Consider the following 16085-nt stretch of genomic DNA (forward strand, 5'->3'; position numbering starts at 1 on the left):
GTTAAGAAGCTAAGAAGTTAATGCCCAAGTATGCTGTGAGTTAGTCTATAACAATACTACCGACTTGGATCAAAATGAAATAACAAATATCTAAGCAGATACATTTAACTCCATTTTTACTCACCTTCCCACTTTGTTATTTCCTCTGTCCCCCAAAATTCCCCCCTTGAAATTACCATGGACTAAGTTCTATCAGCCCTGCCCTAAGCTAAAAGCATCACTTCCATGAGCCCTGATGATGTGCTGAGTTGTCTAATAATTAATGCTAAACATACTTGTCCAAGCCTATACTTAACCTTTTTAATTCCAGCTCATCCACAGTCTATATACCCTTCATTTAGACAACTGCCATTGTGGTCCTACTACAAAATGCTGGCCCTACTACCAATCCATGCAATTTCAAACCCATTTGTCTTACCGGTCTTATAAGCAAGGCCATGCAGTACATGACGTCCAAACTCATTAGTATAGTTGTAGCCAGCCTCCTGTCTCTTAACATAAACCAGTTTGGCTTTGTCATGGACAGATCCTGCCTTCTGAACATTGTAAATGTCTTTGAAAGGGTCCCTCTATTTACACACTGCCTAACTTGATCTTACTAAAGACTGAGGTACAATTCCCCTTGCAGGGAATATTCTTAAGCTTACTAAACTTAGTGTAAATCCTTATGATGACTGTTGGATAGCTGTTTGCTTGACAGAACCATTGCAATGAAAGCTACAGGAGCTTTTGAATGTAAACATTTTGCTAGCAGTGTCCAGCAGGGCTCAGTAATGGGTCCCCTTCCTTTACATTATGTACATCTCTGATACCCAGTCTAATGTTCTTGGCTTATAGTTACCTAAGTTTGTTGATTTCTGCAAACAGGGCACAACTGTTAGTTCACCTTCTGACACTTCAGTGATAGCTTGACTATGCCTGCTTTTGGTGTATTAACAATGAAGAAATAAAGAAATCTTAAGTTTCCTTGCCCACATCCTTCAAAATGCCCATCAATTAATTTAATACTTCTTTTGACATGTCCCTTTCTAAACATATTCATCAAAGTTGAACGGCCTCAGAGATTCTTAACTAAAAAAATATCACTGGCATCAAGTCCCTTAATTAGCCAGATAGATTGGCAGCTCGCTCCTTTTACTCATTCTCCTAGTAACTCCTTCACAGTGGCATTTGCTGTGCTTTTTGAACCATGAAAGACCCTGTCCTGTTTGACTTCCTGCACCTCAACAGGACCAGTGGCTCTTCAAACATCCATACCAAGGGTCTTTTTTTTTTTTTTGTTATAAGAAACATTTTTAGTAAATTATCATGTGTGACACAGACAATCTTATATAAATGAAAATAAATCATAGCAGCACAATCTCAGTTGCAAACATTAAACATTACAAACTGTGCCAACACAACTGTAGTTGCAAGCATTATAGATCACTTTTAATATATCCAGTCATTATCAGTCAACCATTGCATAGCTCATTCAGATCCTGCCTTCTTTTAAACATTGTTCCTCCTCTGCATGTAGTGGCCCAACATTTCCCATTTTTCCTGTGTAATTTACTTCTACCGTTTTCTAAAGATCCCAGTTACAGTTGTTTTATCTCTGTTACTATCTTTGTTACTTCTAGTAAAGTTGGTTTAGACTTAGATTGCCATTTTTTAGTTATTGCTTTTTTTTGGCAGCCATCATAATTAGATTCCGCAAGGCCTTACTATGTCTAGGCAATTTCAACTCCATATCATAGCTCAAAAAAATAATTTCCCTAGTCACTCCAATTTGCTCACCCAGCATATCTGTCAGAGCAGCCTGCAGGGAATCTTTAAAGTCAGCCAACTCATTACACTCCCAGAAAATATGTTCCCAGTTACCTCTTTCTTCCCTATCACATCTCCATCATTTGTTGCCTACATGAGGAAAGATTCTTTGGAGCCTGCTTGGGGTATAAAAATATCTATGTAAACACTTCCAGGCAAAGATCTTCAAGGTTTTGTTGCATATTTGGAAGACATACATATATCCCCCATTGTTTCTTTGTGAATTGCTTATCCAGTCTCTCTTCCCAATTTTCCTAACCTCTTCTGATTGATTCTTATAGTTATCATGCAATATTTTAAATGTACCCGTAATTGCAGTCACCCCTACTGGCAGAATCTCCTTTCTCCATTCCCATTTTGGCTTAGTTCTTAGAATACCTTCTGCTACTTTATGAATATAATATTCTGTATGATTATGTTTGTTCTCCTTAAAGTCTGCATCCAATTTCCCTGTCTCACCCTGCTGCTTGAACTTCCCCCTATTTATTCATCATTTCTTTCCATTTTGAATTATAGGTTTCTGCTTGTGCAATGTATAGGAGCCTTAACTGTGTTGCTCTGAAATATCCCATCAAATTGTGTAATCCCAATCCGCCTGATCTATTGGAAGAATAAGCTTATCCCACTTGACTCTTGCCGTCTTCCCCTCCCAGATAAAATCCTTCAATTCTTTATTAATTACTATCCACAACTTCTCTGTTGATAAAAATATGCCTGACCTGTATATAAGACTAAAGGGAGTAAAACATTTTAACTGCTTGTATCTTACTATCAATGTCCATATAACAGAGCTTCCGTTTTCTCAGTTTTTGTATTATCTTTTGTTTTGTCTCTATCCACATATCCTTAGCTGCTACATCGGTATCATTTTTAATCCATACTCCTAAATATTTCATTTTATCATGTCCCCATAATAATGGATATGGCTGAACCAATTCGTATGTGGGTACATAATTTACCGTTATTGCTTTTGTTTTGGCTTCATTAATTTTGTACCCTGAAAAGGTTTGAAATTATCCCAATATGTTCCACAGCACTCTAATGTCCCTTTCTGGATTTGTCAGGTATAAAATAATGTCATCTACAAACAGAGCCAGCTTCTCTTGACTACCATGCTAACTATATCCTTGAATTTTTGAGTCCCTTATTTTCTTTGCCAGTGGCTCTAAATATAATGCAAGCAGCAATGGGCAGCAGAGATTATCAGAAAGGACTCCACCCACTTTTATTTTACCCTCCAATCCCTCATATAGCCTCCTAATCAACCTTATAATGTTTTCAGGGAATGCAAATGCTTCCGTTGTTTTGCTCATAAAGTCCCAGCTCACTCTGTCAAATGCTTTCTCTGCATAAAGACCTACCAACAACAGTGGTATTTTCTTACATTCTGCTTCCCTCTGGATCGTCACTGTTCTGTTAATGTTGTTAAATGTTTGCCTCCCTTCTATAAAGCCACATTGATCCAGATCTATCAATTGTGGCATCACTTTTGCCATTCTTTTTGCCATTACAGACACACACACTTTATAATCATGATTTAGTATTGAAACAGGATCTAATGGATCTTTACCCTCTTTAGGTATTACAGATACTACCGCTTTCTTCCAGGATGTTGGTACTTCTTCTCCTCTTAAAATACTGTTAAACAAAACCTTCTAGGTCTTTATCAGTTTTTCCCTCTTATATTCCAAACCTCCACAGGAATACCCTCTATTCATGGGGACTTTCCTGTAGATTGGTTCTACATCACCATTTTTATCTCATCTCCTACTATCCTAACTGTTAGTAATTGAACCTCCTCTACCTCTAGCCCATATTTAATTCTTCCATAAACATTTCCAGTTGTACCTTTTCTTGATTTCTATTTTTCTCTGCTTTATACAAATGTTTATAGAATTTTCAAAGTATTTCCAATACTTCTACAGGATCCATTGTTATCTTCCTTGTTATAGGATCCCTAAGCTTGGTGACAGCCGTTTCTATTTTTGGTTGCCTGAGTCATTGTTCTAAACGTTTTTGTGCTCTAGGGTTATTATCAAAAAGCAGTTGCTTAACAGTAATCTTTTTAAACTCATGCATATTATTGAGGTAATCCTTTATTTTTTGTTTAGCATTCTGCAGTTCCTCCTCTTCTTGTTCTGAAAGATTCCCCCTGTTTTGCTGTATTTTTAACACTTGTCAGTCCCTCTAAGCAATTCTTGTTACTTTTTAACCATCTCTCCCTTTCTTTTATTTTCACCCTATTTTTAAATTCCACTTTAATTTTATCCCACTCCCTAGCTATATTTTCAAAAGAATTCTCTTGTCTTCTCTAATAGATCTTAAATAATTTCTACTTCCCATTCCTAAAATTCCCCTCTTTTCAACAGATAGGTGGGAAAGCACCAGTGTTTTATTTCATTACCCCATGTTTTTATTTTAATTATTATTGGCGCATGATCTGAAATAGTTATTGGGTACTTATCAAGACCTTCAATTAAATGCACATGTTCCTGTAAAATGTATATTCTGTCTAGCCTAGCCCAGTTTTTGTATCTTGGAGAATAGTATGTAAATTCACTCTGAACACCTAGTATTAAATTCACATCTTCCATGCCAAATGTTTTCATACATTTCTTTAAAAATCTACCCTCCTTTGTTATATATTTTCCCTTCTGCTCCCCAGAAACATCTTCACTATCGCAAATCAGTTTCCATTCTTCACCTATAAGTAATATTTATTGCTGAAAGATGATTATTTCTTACAGAATTTTCTTAAGCTCCATTATAGCAGTTTTTGGTGGAATATAAATACATGCCAGTATAATCCTTCTCCCTTCTCAGTAGTCCCTTAATACTATAAATTTTCCATTGTTGTTTTTTATATGTTCTTCTATTACTATTGGAGCTCCTCTTGCAATTAATATAAGTACTCCTCTCTTCCTTTGCCCCAGATATTCTGCTGGATAACCATATCAAAAACCTTTCTTTACCAAATTTACATGTTCACTTCTTTCCAAGTGTGGCTCCTGGAGCATAACTACTTGCACTCTACATTTTTAATATAATTCACTACTTTTTCTTTTTTGTATTTATCTGTGAGACCATTAACATTTAAACACATTATAGAAAGAATCATGTTCTTGCGAGATGGGTCTTCCCACCATTTGTGTATAACAGTTTCTTTGTTAAATGTATGGTTTCAGCTTTTGTATCCAATGCAGGTTAATCTTTTATACAATTGTTTCTTGTCATCTCTGTTTGAGCCTATGTCACACCTTGTTGAATTTTTTTGTTTTATTGAAAACCCTCAAACAAAAATACACCCCCATATCACTGAAAAACCTAATAAACTTAATAATAACACATAAAACTATATACATAATAAGAACAAACATTCTATAATGATAGCCAGACTCACAGGCTAGAGACACCCAAAAAGAAAGGTCATTCATGCTAAGACGCATGATACAGCCTGTTTGTTTGTTTGTGTCTTTCGGCTTTTCCCGGTTAGGGGTCGCCACAGCGGAACTCCGGTCCGCTAATGGTTGGTAGTGGATTTTTACGTACCGGGTTACCAGCCCTGACACACAACCTTCAACGCTTTTAGTAAATGCTATCTGATTTTTGTCTTATCTTTATAGCCCTCCCAGCTAAGAAAGCACTTGAATGCTTTCAGTGAACATTTTCTCCAAGCCATTTCTCTTTATCAGATTGTCTCCTGGTTACATGAAAACCAGACACAAACTGTGAAGGATACCTTGTTTACTAGAAAAAAGCCTTATAATATTCAATATTCTTTTCCATTTACATGTTTTGTAATATACTTGTTGCTGGATAAATCACAGGGTTAACCCAATCATTTGCCTATGCAAGCATGAAAAAGCACACAGATTTTTCGTTTGCCATGCTCTCTCAACCAGGCCCTTCCTTTCTCCTTTTTTTTCTCACATTGCAGTGCCTATATTTCTTAAAACTGAGTAGGTAAAAATAGAGAAGAAGGGAGAAAAAGAAAAGAACAAAAGCATCTGTTTATATTAATATCCCCATTACATTAAAAAAAATGAAAAAACAACTTTACTTTATAGCATTCTAAGAAAATCATGCAACATTTAAACATTACCATTAATAGAAAAAAAAAAGAAATTTGTTTTTCTTACAGTTAACTTTCTCCCTTCTCCTTCCCTCTCTAAAGTAGTTCTCTGAAGTTTAGTGACATAATGTAGGGCATATGCTTTAAACTCCCCTTCAAATTTAGCAAAGTCCACAAAAATAAATCCTCTTGTTCTGCTATGTTTCACAAATATAATTATTGCTTTGTAATCCCACATTTGTTTGTTTACAGGTAACTGATTTTATTCTCCAAACATTAATAACATGAAACAGGGTAAAAGCTTTAAAGTTCCCCACAAGTTTAACAAAGCCCAAGGAAGTTCAATATCTTCTGATTTTCCAGTTCTGATATGTTTCACAATTTTAATTATTGCTTTATCATCCCAGAGTTGTTGATTTCCAAGTTACTAGCTTTAATCCTGTTCATCTCCATCTCCCAAATTCTGTCTCTTTTTCATTTCCAACATATTTTAGATTCTTATGTTTTCTTCCTTCTCTAAGGCAACTGAAACAGTGGAAAAGATTTCACGGGCTCAGTCGCTCTGTAGTCCTTAGCACCAGAGGAACGCAAAGCAAAACCTCCTTCTGATTAACAGCTTACTCTTTGTTGGACAAACTTTTGTATTTCCTCTTTAGCATGTACTTCATAAAAAAATTATTTTGCCCCTCCAGGGAAAAACACTTTGAAGATGTCTGGGTACAGCAGTTTGAATCTCATGCCTGTTTTTCGACATTCCCTAAATAATGGAATATATTTACTCCTCTTCTGCCTGGTGTCCACTCACACTCTATCTCCTACTATTAGCACTTTATCTTTCTGCCACAGTTTTGTCAAAATCAGCTTCTTCTGTTGATAAGACTGGATTTTTACTATTAAAGATCTAAGTTGTTTTTTAGTAACCAGATTTGGAGCATACACATGACGTGTCCTTTCAATTAACAGTTATTGTTGTGGAATACCAGTCTGGTTGCTTATTTGTCCTTTCATAAAATTAATACAGTCTGTTCCTTCCAACTTCTCTGGTACAGGATAAAATCTCAAGTTTTCCCTATGCACTCTGTCCTCTAATTCTATTATTTTTTGAAACATCTCTTCTTGTACAGTCTCATATTCAGCTAGCCTTTTCCTCATTTCATCCTCTGAGTTTTGCAGTTCTATCATCTTATCTGAATATCTGTTTAAAGCTTCTTCCATTTTATCCAGCTTTTTATTGTTTGTGTTCATATATTCCTTCAGTGTTTCATTTATTTTAACAAGGTCTGTGTGCAACTGCTTTATACTCTCCTCTAGGTTACCGGAAGTCAAGTCTAGAACTTGTAGTGCTTCTTGCTGAACGCGTCTATATTATCATATGATGAAAATAGCAAATGCTATTTCATCATACCGATAATATCTAAACAACAAAATATCAAACAAATGGAACATCAAATTTTTTCCCATGAAAAAATTTGCTGCTCCGTAAAAAAAAAAAACATAAACACAAATTTAATGTACCCTCCACACCACCCCTACTTAAATATACCAACTCTGAGATTGCACCTTAGTGGAGGAAATGGCAAAGTCCCAAAGACGGCCCACTGAATTTTTTCCCTGGGAAAAAATGTGATGTTCCGTGACTTTGCTATTTTGCCATTTTGACAGTATCGGATCGACTAAATAGCATTTACTATTTAGTCCATTTGATACTGTCATATAGACCCTGCTGAACCACTGCCATACTCCTTTCAGTCTGTGTTTCTTTCCCACCTTTCGTAGCTGATTTTTCTCCAGATCCTTTATATTTATTTTTTCCTGGCATCCATGAATGCACTTACTAGCCAGTTACTGAAATTTACCCAGAAATCTAGGTCCGTTGGCCTTCTTTGCTAAGTTTCTGTTTTCAGACTGGAGTAGCCAGAATTAAGTTGTTACTCAGTGTGCAGCTATCTTGGAATCCTCCATACCAAGGGTCTTGACCTACAGCAACAAATAACATTCACTGCCAGGATAGGTAACTAACTCAATGCATTCCACACCTTTGGGACAAGCTTCATAGGTTCATAGGTAGGTACTAGGCTATTGGCCCAAGGGCCTAAGTAAGCCTAGCCAACAAAGTTCCCTGGCTTACGCCACCCAAGAAATTAATTTTCCTGTGTCCCTGTCAAGCAGAGCCATAGAAGTGATCCCTGGGGTATATTTCCTATTTCCCATCCACTCATCAAGATTTTTCTTGAAGAGTGCTAATGAGGAACTTTGCATATAAATGAAAGTAAACCATAGTGACATAATCTCATTTGTAAACATTTTATCTTACAAACCGTGGCAAAACAACTGTAGCTGCAAACATTATACATCACTTTTAATATAGGTTCCTAGGTAGGTACTAGGCTATCGGCCCAAGGGCCTAAGTAAGCCTAGCCAACAAGGTTCCCTGGCTTACGCCACCCAAGAAAGTTAATTTCCTGTGCCCCTGTCGTTTCCTCTACATATCATGTTCATTTCATATTTTTAAATTGTATTTCATCACATGGATTGCTTTGTTTATCCAGAACTTATTATTTAAAAAAAAGGTTTTGCTTTTGCATCCAGATTTATGTTATGAAGCTGTTTGATATATTATTCTTTCTTTCTGTGTAATTCTTCTCATTATGCCATAACAGTTAAGTCAGAGACATAACATGCTAACACTGAAAATATCTAGCTTAGTTTCTTTTCTTCACCATTGTTTTCCTTCACTAGTTAAAATCTGTAGTAAGGTTTTTTAATATTACATTGGAATAGTAGTCACACTTTTATCAGACAGCAGGATAAAGGACATGTAAATCAATTGTGTACATATTGGTACTGCGTATACTGATATTGTCAGTGTTATATAGAGTGGTATATTGTTTTTGCTAGATATTTGTATTAATGTTGCATATACCTACCTACAGTATGCTATTAGATATTTTGTTATAGGACTTGGGAATGTAGTTTAATATGTTGGGATGATTTCAGGGCACCTGTACTCAACTGAAATGATTCCACATTCATCTTTAATGGGAGTCTCAGTTTTATTGCTGCTTGTATTTTGTAAATAAGCTGCAGTATTTTTTGGTATCTTTATTGTTCATTTACTAGTGTAGGTAATTGAATTGTAAGTGAAGGTAGGTAAGTGAATTGGGATCTCTCTGTTAAGTCTAGAATACTCTTATATCTACACTTTTTTTTCTGTTTATTGGACTGTGTTTCTTTAAAGAAGTTATGATAGGGCTACTCATGTGGCTGTTAATATTTCTGTTCACTGCTGTCTTATTCTGATAATACCTCCGTTCATTGCTATCTTGTTCTGATAATACCTCAGTTCATTGCCATATTATCCTGATAACAAGATACAGATGTATCCTAAAGGTTTTAGTAAGCTGTAGCACAGACAGACCTCTGTTAGGCAAACCTGTTTTTTATAACATTTATATGGATTTAAATGAGATCATCTTTATAGTTGTAGGTAATGCCTCTGAAATCTGGGGCTGATCTACAAAATGTAGGTGTCTTTGGGTATGGGGTTTCATGTTTTCTACAGTAACCTATTTTTTATATACAGGCTTTTTGGTTGAAGATTGTCAGGGAGGTAATACAGCTACCGCTTCAGGTACAGTTTTTAGAAACCCTTTTATACAAAATCTCTTTGAACTAGACATAAATTATGAATATGGCAGCTATCTGATATCAAGGATTATTCAGAAAGCTGTAATTTACTGTAGAAAATTAGCAAGGAACCAAAATATTGGGAGCAAATAACTAGAGAGTGAAAAGTAATAGAGTAGGATGAGGCCAAGCGGAAGTCTGGACTGCAGGTTAGAACCTGTTTCCATACCAGGGACTGACATTGCAGTATAGGCAAACAGAAAGGGATATAGGAGTGCTAAGTGAAAGACAATCTGTGGTGGAGTTGTGAGTTGATTTAGAACAGAAGCTGCTGTTAAAAAAGGATAATTATAAGGACATATAAAGATTGCATGTTGTCTCAACAATAAATCAGAAGAGACTAGAAAAGATTGGGAGGACATGCTGGAAAGTCAGTTTACAAAGGAACAATGAAAGGACATCTGTATGGCTCCTTAATATGCAAAAAAAAAAAATCCAGAAGATTAAAGATTTATGCTCAGAAGTGCATGCATAGATATTTTATACCTCAAGCAGACTTCAGAGAATATTTCTTCTGGTAGATAACAAATGCTATAGGTGTAATCGGAAAGAGAGAGGTAATTAGGATCATACTTTTTGGGAATGTAACCAGCTGGCAGATTTTAAAAATCCCCTGCAGAATAATTTGTTAGAAATGTTGTAAATCAAATGGTTTTAGTTAAGGAAATGATCCTTTTGACCTGGGACATAGGATTTAAATTGGCTACACATAGTAAATCCTTACTAAATTGAATGTTATTCACTGCCAAAAAAGCAATTACTAGTAAATGGAAATAAAAATCTAAACTATCTGTGCTTGAAGCCCTGAATATTGTAAATGAGATAAAAGAACTGGAGGTCGGATCTTTAGAAAAAGGAAGTAGCAAATACAAAGAAATAAATAGGTTTTGTATTAACAATAAATGCAGAATAACGTTCAGGCGAAAGATGAGTGAGGTTCAAGAGAAGGCAGGAACTGAATGATTTATGTAATGCTGGATTGAATGATACTTGTTAAAAAAGAAAATATAAACATATACCGCATGAAAATAATGAAGAAATGTCACTATATTTTGTTTTGTTTTCTATTTATATGTATTCCTATGTCATTGTTTAAACTGCGATTTAATGAAGAAGTTAAAAAAAATTATTCTGGTAAAATGTGAGGGTGAAGTCATGAATAATTACAATACAACAGGGATGGTACAGTGGCGCAGCAGCTGCACTGAGTGCCTCGTGGCGCTGGTTCTTTGTTTCCTAGGAGTGGTGCTTAGTGTGTGAATTCTGCATGTCCTTCCTGGCCCTCTAAGATATTTTGACAGGATGTCCAGCTTCCTAAAGAAAGCATGATAGGTGTGTGTGTGTGTGTGTGTGTGTGTGTGTGTGTGTGTGTGTGTGTGTGTGTGTGTGTGTGTGTGTGTGTCTGTGTGTGTATCTGTATCTGCGTATATCCTATAATGGGCTTGTAACCCATCCACACTTGATACTTTACCTTATACCCAGCAGTTGCTGGAACAGGCTGTAGCTTCCCTGTGATTCTGAACAGGGTAAATCTGGAATCTGAACAATGAATGAATGAATCATGGAGCATTCATGGTACACAAAACATTGTAGGGAAAGGAAACTTTTATGGTACATATTCCATTAATCTTCTGCAACTACAACATGTCTTGAAAAGACTCACCTACTCTTAAACTTACTACAGATTAAGGGAGAAATGGACCAGTAAAATAATTAAATTTAGTAGAGAGACAACCTCTAGAGTTGTGATTATTGTCTTTAAACATTCATTTGCTACTTTGACTGGATTTTTTTCAGAGAGGAAACAGAAGATAGGCAGTACTTGATTGAATTACTCTCAAAAATTCAGAAAGTCTTGCAAATGGTATCATTTTCTTTGTGGAAATATGACAACACTATTCACAAGTACAGTAAAAGCCCTAGTCCCCTTTCATGCGCATGAAATATAAAAGAACTTTTTAATAAATTATCTACTCATCAGTGCAGTCAGTTTAACAAAAGTAGTTAATTAAAATACAAAATGGCTGACAAAAAAACAATAAAATAATATATAATTAAAGGGTATTGTGGTGGACAGAGCCCCCCTTCCTAATCTTTAGTGTATACAGAAAACTCCACTTCCCTGTATCTTTTGCAGTTTGCTCTGCTGGTAAGTTACATGTTGCTGAGTCTCCTGCCAGTTCTTATTTCTCAACAAATTACTGTTCACAAATCAAATGACTATAGGGATTTGAATTTCATTATGATTAACCCTCTGGACAGAACTAATCCTACAGCATCTGTCTCCTCTTCAGATATACACGCTTTTCAGGAACTGATTTCAGTATATATGTCATCATTAGTTAATGATTAACCGTGCAGATTAGTTGACCCAAGTATCTTTCCTAATCTTGTACCCAACAAAGAGAGAATATCTGATATGTCATATTGGTGAGAAGGCATGAATCACTTTATGTTGCTAGTGACCTGAATCTGGGAATTGACTGGTGGAAAGGCATGGGTTAGTTTATGCTGAAAGTGACTCAGATTTGGGAATAGACAGACAGCCGAGGGAGTTAGCAGGTGGGAAAGACTAAAGTATTTGCATACCTGTTGTTCTTTTTTGCAGGATGCTTCCAGGAAGTAAACAGTGGGAGTGCATGCATGCCCCATTGACTGAGGTGACAGTGTTGCCATGTTACCACTCACAATCCATCACTATGTAGTGGATATTAGCAAGTATATGCAGGGTTCTTCATACATCATTACATGCCATCTGTATCTAAGACATAGTAATCAACTGATCTCACCTTCTGTACTTGGTCCAACCTTCCTTTGCTTTACTTATGAGCTTGAGTTTGATGATGTGAAAAAACAGTTGCCCTCCAGCAAAGGGAAAACAATCAACAATGGTTTAGACTGTCACAGGACCCAGAATGGTTCAGGATTAAAAGGATGAGCTTTGTGATAGAGGGATTTACTCATCTTCTTTGGATAAAGTACATAAATGAATGAGACATTCGAGTTTAGTATACTTTCTTCACCTGTGGAACAAGATAGAATCTTCCCTTTCTCTACCTCCTGTAACATGTTTGCTTTTGCTATCCTGCAGCACCTGTTTTCTGCAGAAACTCTTTCTTTCTCATGGTACTTCATGACAGTCTAAAGCACACGCTTCCTTAAAGGCACGCCCCCTCCCTACCAGCTCTGCACTGGAAAAGAGAGAGAGAGAAAAAATAAACAGTCAAGTTAGTCTACTCACAGCAGTCTGAAGCACATACTCCTACCCTACCAACAAAAGCACAAAAAAGTTGTGTTCTGTACTGTTATTTCTGAAATGTCAGTACAGAAAGAATGCAGGAACGGCACTCAGACTGCACCCTCTAATAAAGTTGTGCCCAGGTCACATGCCCCCTTTTTCCCACTTATGCTACACTACTGTTTATTGTTGGATATTATACTTATATTTACATTTTCTGTATCAAAGAAACCTTCACCTTTCTGTCTCTTATAACCACACCAGTAACATCCTTGATCAAGTCCATCCCTTTGGCAAAAACTGCCTTTCTAAACTAAAGGAGGCCATCTTAGAAATGTTTAGTCTATGGCCACTATCCTCAAACAATGGTGAGTACCTCAGTTGATAATGAGAGTGAAGTGAAACTCATTTGCTTAGTATTCTACTGATTAGAGACTATGTTTACAACATAATGATTCATGGGACATTATTTATGCCCTGTATTCTTTTACTGAGGAACCAATGCCCTCTGCTTCTTGTCTCACCAGGAGAAAAACAGTAGCACAAATTCACAGCTGGCAGGTATCAGGCTTCCTGGTGACCAGTAGTCTCCAAGAAATAATGTCCTTATGCTCCTTCTCTCACAGAAGCAAAACTGAAGCAGGAATCCCAAGATTATGTCTGAGAGGCAGAATGTGGGATCTCCATTGATTGGTGATCTTGGACTAAATGTTCCATATTGTAAAGGTAAGATGAGAAAATGGTTTAATATCCTAAGAGTTGCAGGGTATACTAGGCTGTCAGATATGAAAGAGGGGATAACTCAAGCTTAAGCAGTCTAAGGGGAGAGATGCTAATTTTAAAAGAGCAAGAGAAATTGAATGGGGGTGAATTCTGGCCCTATGGAAGACAGTGGGAGGGCCAAAAAAAATTAAATAGCTAAAGAGGAGTGACTTCTCAAAAATGAATTGCTATGACAAGCTTAAAACAGAGCTATGGGAAATATTTTTACTTTGCCACATAAATTCAGGAAGTACGTGATAATCTAAGAATAATGTAAAAATATGTTTGAAAATAAATTGGTTAGTGGCTAAATTTGCCACTAACCAATCTGCTAAATCCTACTACTGCCTATCCTTAAAACAGTTAGGCTGGCTAGAACTTTCACAATATCTCTGTATTATTCATTTAACAACTGTTGATAATATAATTTGCAAACCTCAAAACTGTCCTGTACTCCTTGCGTCTCTGAATGATCACTACACTCAATGGTCAAGTTCTGATTAACCTCAAACCCACATATCTGCTGGTTTTGTATGAGTACTCAAGTTATATCTCCAAAATCTGAAACTCTATCCCTACCACCATCAGACAACAAACCAACCTATCCAGATTCAGAAACTTGCTAAGACAGCACTTTAAAAACACTTGGCTCTGTTCTTGCACCTCAGCAGGCTATAGACAATGACAGCCCTTACACACCTTCATTACTCCTATATAGCTCTACAAAGCCAATTCTTAATGAAAATGTCCTGCTGTCGTCTATCACTTTGCCCTTACTGCCACTTCTGTTATTCAACTTACCACCTTACAAGTTTTTCCTCCAGCAAAATTCCAACTCATACTCACTACCTTTTACATGTATCTCAACTTCACTACAACTTTTTTTTCCCTCTATGTCACCTATCAAATGTACACGCTGTTCACCTTTCCTCACCTGCTCTCTGCCCTCTACTCACATCTCCCATACTTAACCTCTTTCTCTTACCTATAAATGTGAAATTGTAATTTGACATTTTAAACATCACTGTATATGCCAGATTGTCTTGTATTAATTATAATGAGTCTCTGCTTTATTGTTTAGAGATTATTTTTCTGGTGGAACTGCTTTTTACTTATTGTATGTCTCATACTCAGGTTTACATTTTTCTCTATTGTATAAAATTGCCATTTTGTTACTGAAACTTTTATCCCCAGGCCCCCATTGAAAAGAGGCTACCACAAACCAGCTGGGCTAGCTTGGTTATCAAAAGCAATAAATAAATAAGTAATAAATAATGTATGTGAAACAATTATGGTGCAGAATCAGTGGGATATTCTGTAGAAATCTATCCAGATTTAAGTTATCTGAGTGCTACATTTATAAGAGCAGCTAGCCTAAAGACAACTGAAGAACGTGTTTCCAAAGGGGGGTTTAAAACTGGGTTTGGGAATGTCAAATGGAGGTTAGTGGGGGTTTTTTTTTTTTTTTGCTTTTACTTAGTTCATAGTACTTCTGGCAAATTCATAAATTATTTTGTAAATCTGGGAAGAGATGTTTGGGATATAAAGGGACTATTTTAAGCAACACTGACAAAATCCATAGGTAAAACAATCAATAACATCACTTGTTTTAAATCTGTCCCACAGTTTTTGTAGTTATTGGGCTTCTGTGTCCTAAGAGTAGGCTTAATATGGAATGAGGCTTGCAGGGAGATTTTGGAAAAGTGACCAGATGTAAAGAGAAAGCATTTGCTTTGTTGGTCAGGAACATATGTTTGACAATGACTAATATACACCTGCCACTAAATAACAAGAATAAAAGCAGGGAGGATGCAGGCATAATTAAATTCTAGTTCAAAAGTTTGTTTTAAGGTATAGTCCATAAGTGCTAACTTCCTTTTCTATTCACTTCCCATTCGTACTGTTTAGGGTGGGACAGTTATTGGAAGTGCCCGCTGTAAGGATTTTCAAAGTCGAGAAGGCCGTTTGAAATCAGCTTACAACCTGGTAAAAAAAGGAATCACCAACTTGTGTGTTATTGGTGGAGATGGGAGTCTTACTGGAGCAAATGATTTCCGCACAGAATGGTCTGGTCTGTTGGATGAATTGAAAAATGCAGGTACTGTTGCACATATTTACTCATTCTGTTTTTATTTTTTACTGTAAAGGCTTTTCTTTCTTCTGGAGCTTAGAGGGCTAGATAGATACTTTTCTACCATTCTCACCACTGAAGTAGTGGATTAACTAACTGTTCTGACTTCTCCATATTCCATTTCAGTGGCAATTGGATAACTCAGTTCCATCTCCAAACACAGACTACTGCCTTGACGAGCTGTAACACTATCAAGCCAAGTGGCTAGGGAGTCATGGATTATGATATCAGATAACTTCAACATGGCTGAAAGTATACATTTCTGAAAAACATGGCCAACAGAACAACAGATGACATAGTTTTTTCATAAGGCACACAGCTCCCCATGCACCTACTCCTTACTCAATAAAAGCTGCTCTCCAGTTCAGGGGAAAGGGGAAATCCAC

At 36.5% G+C, this 16085-nt stretch overlaps 1 protein-coding gene across 2 annotated transcripts in view; it reads left to right on the forward strand.

The window, feature by feature from the left end:
• PFKM (phosphofructokinase, muscle) overlaps positions 1–16085 on the forward strand; it is a 345974-nt gene that overhangs the window by 92191 nt on the left and 237698 nt on the right. For both annotated transcript variants that reach the window (XM_044083480.1, XM_044083481.1), the window contains exon 5: positions 15477–15666. In XM_044083480.1, coding sequence (XP_043939415.1) covers positions 15477–15666 — 190 coding nt within the window. The remainder of the gene's footprint in view (positions 1–15476; positions 15667–16085) is intronic.

Source organism: Protopterus annectens, chromosome 9.part0 (assembly GCF_019279795.1).
Source record: "Protopterus annectens isolate FY-2018-M chromosome 9.part0, PAN1.0, whole genome shotgun sequence".
Taxonomy (NCBI): Eukaryota; Metazoa; Chordata; order Ceratodontiformes; family Protopteridae; genus Protopterus; species Protopterus annectens.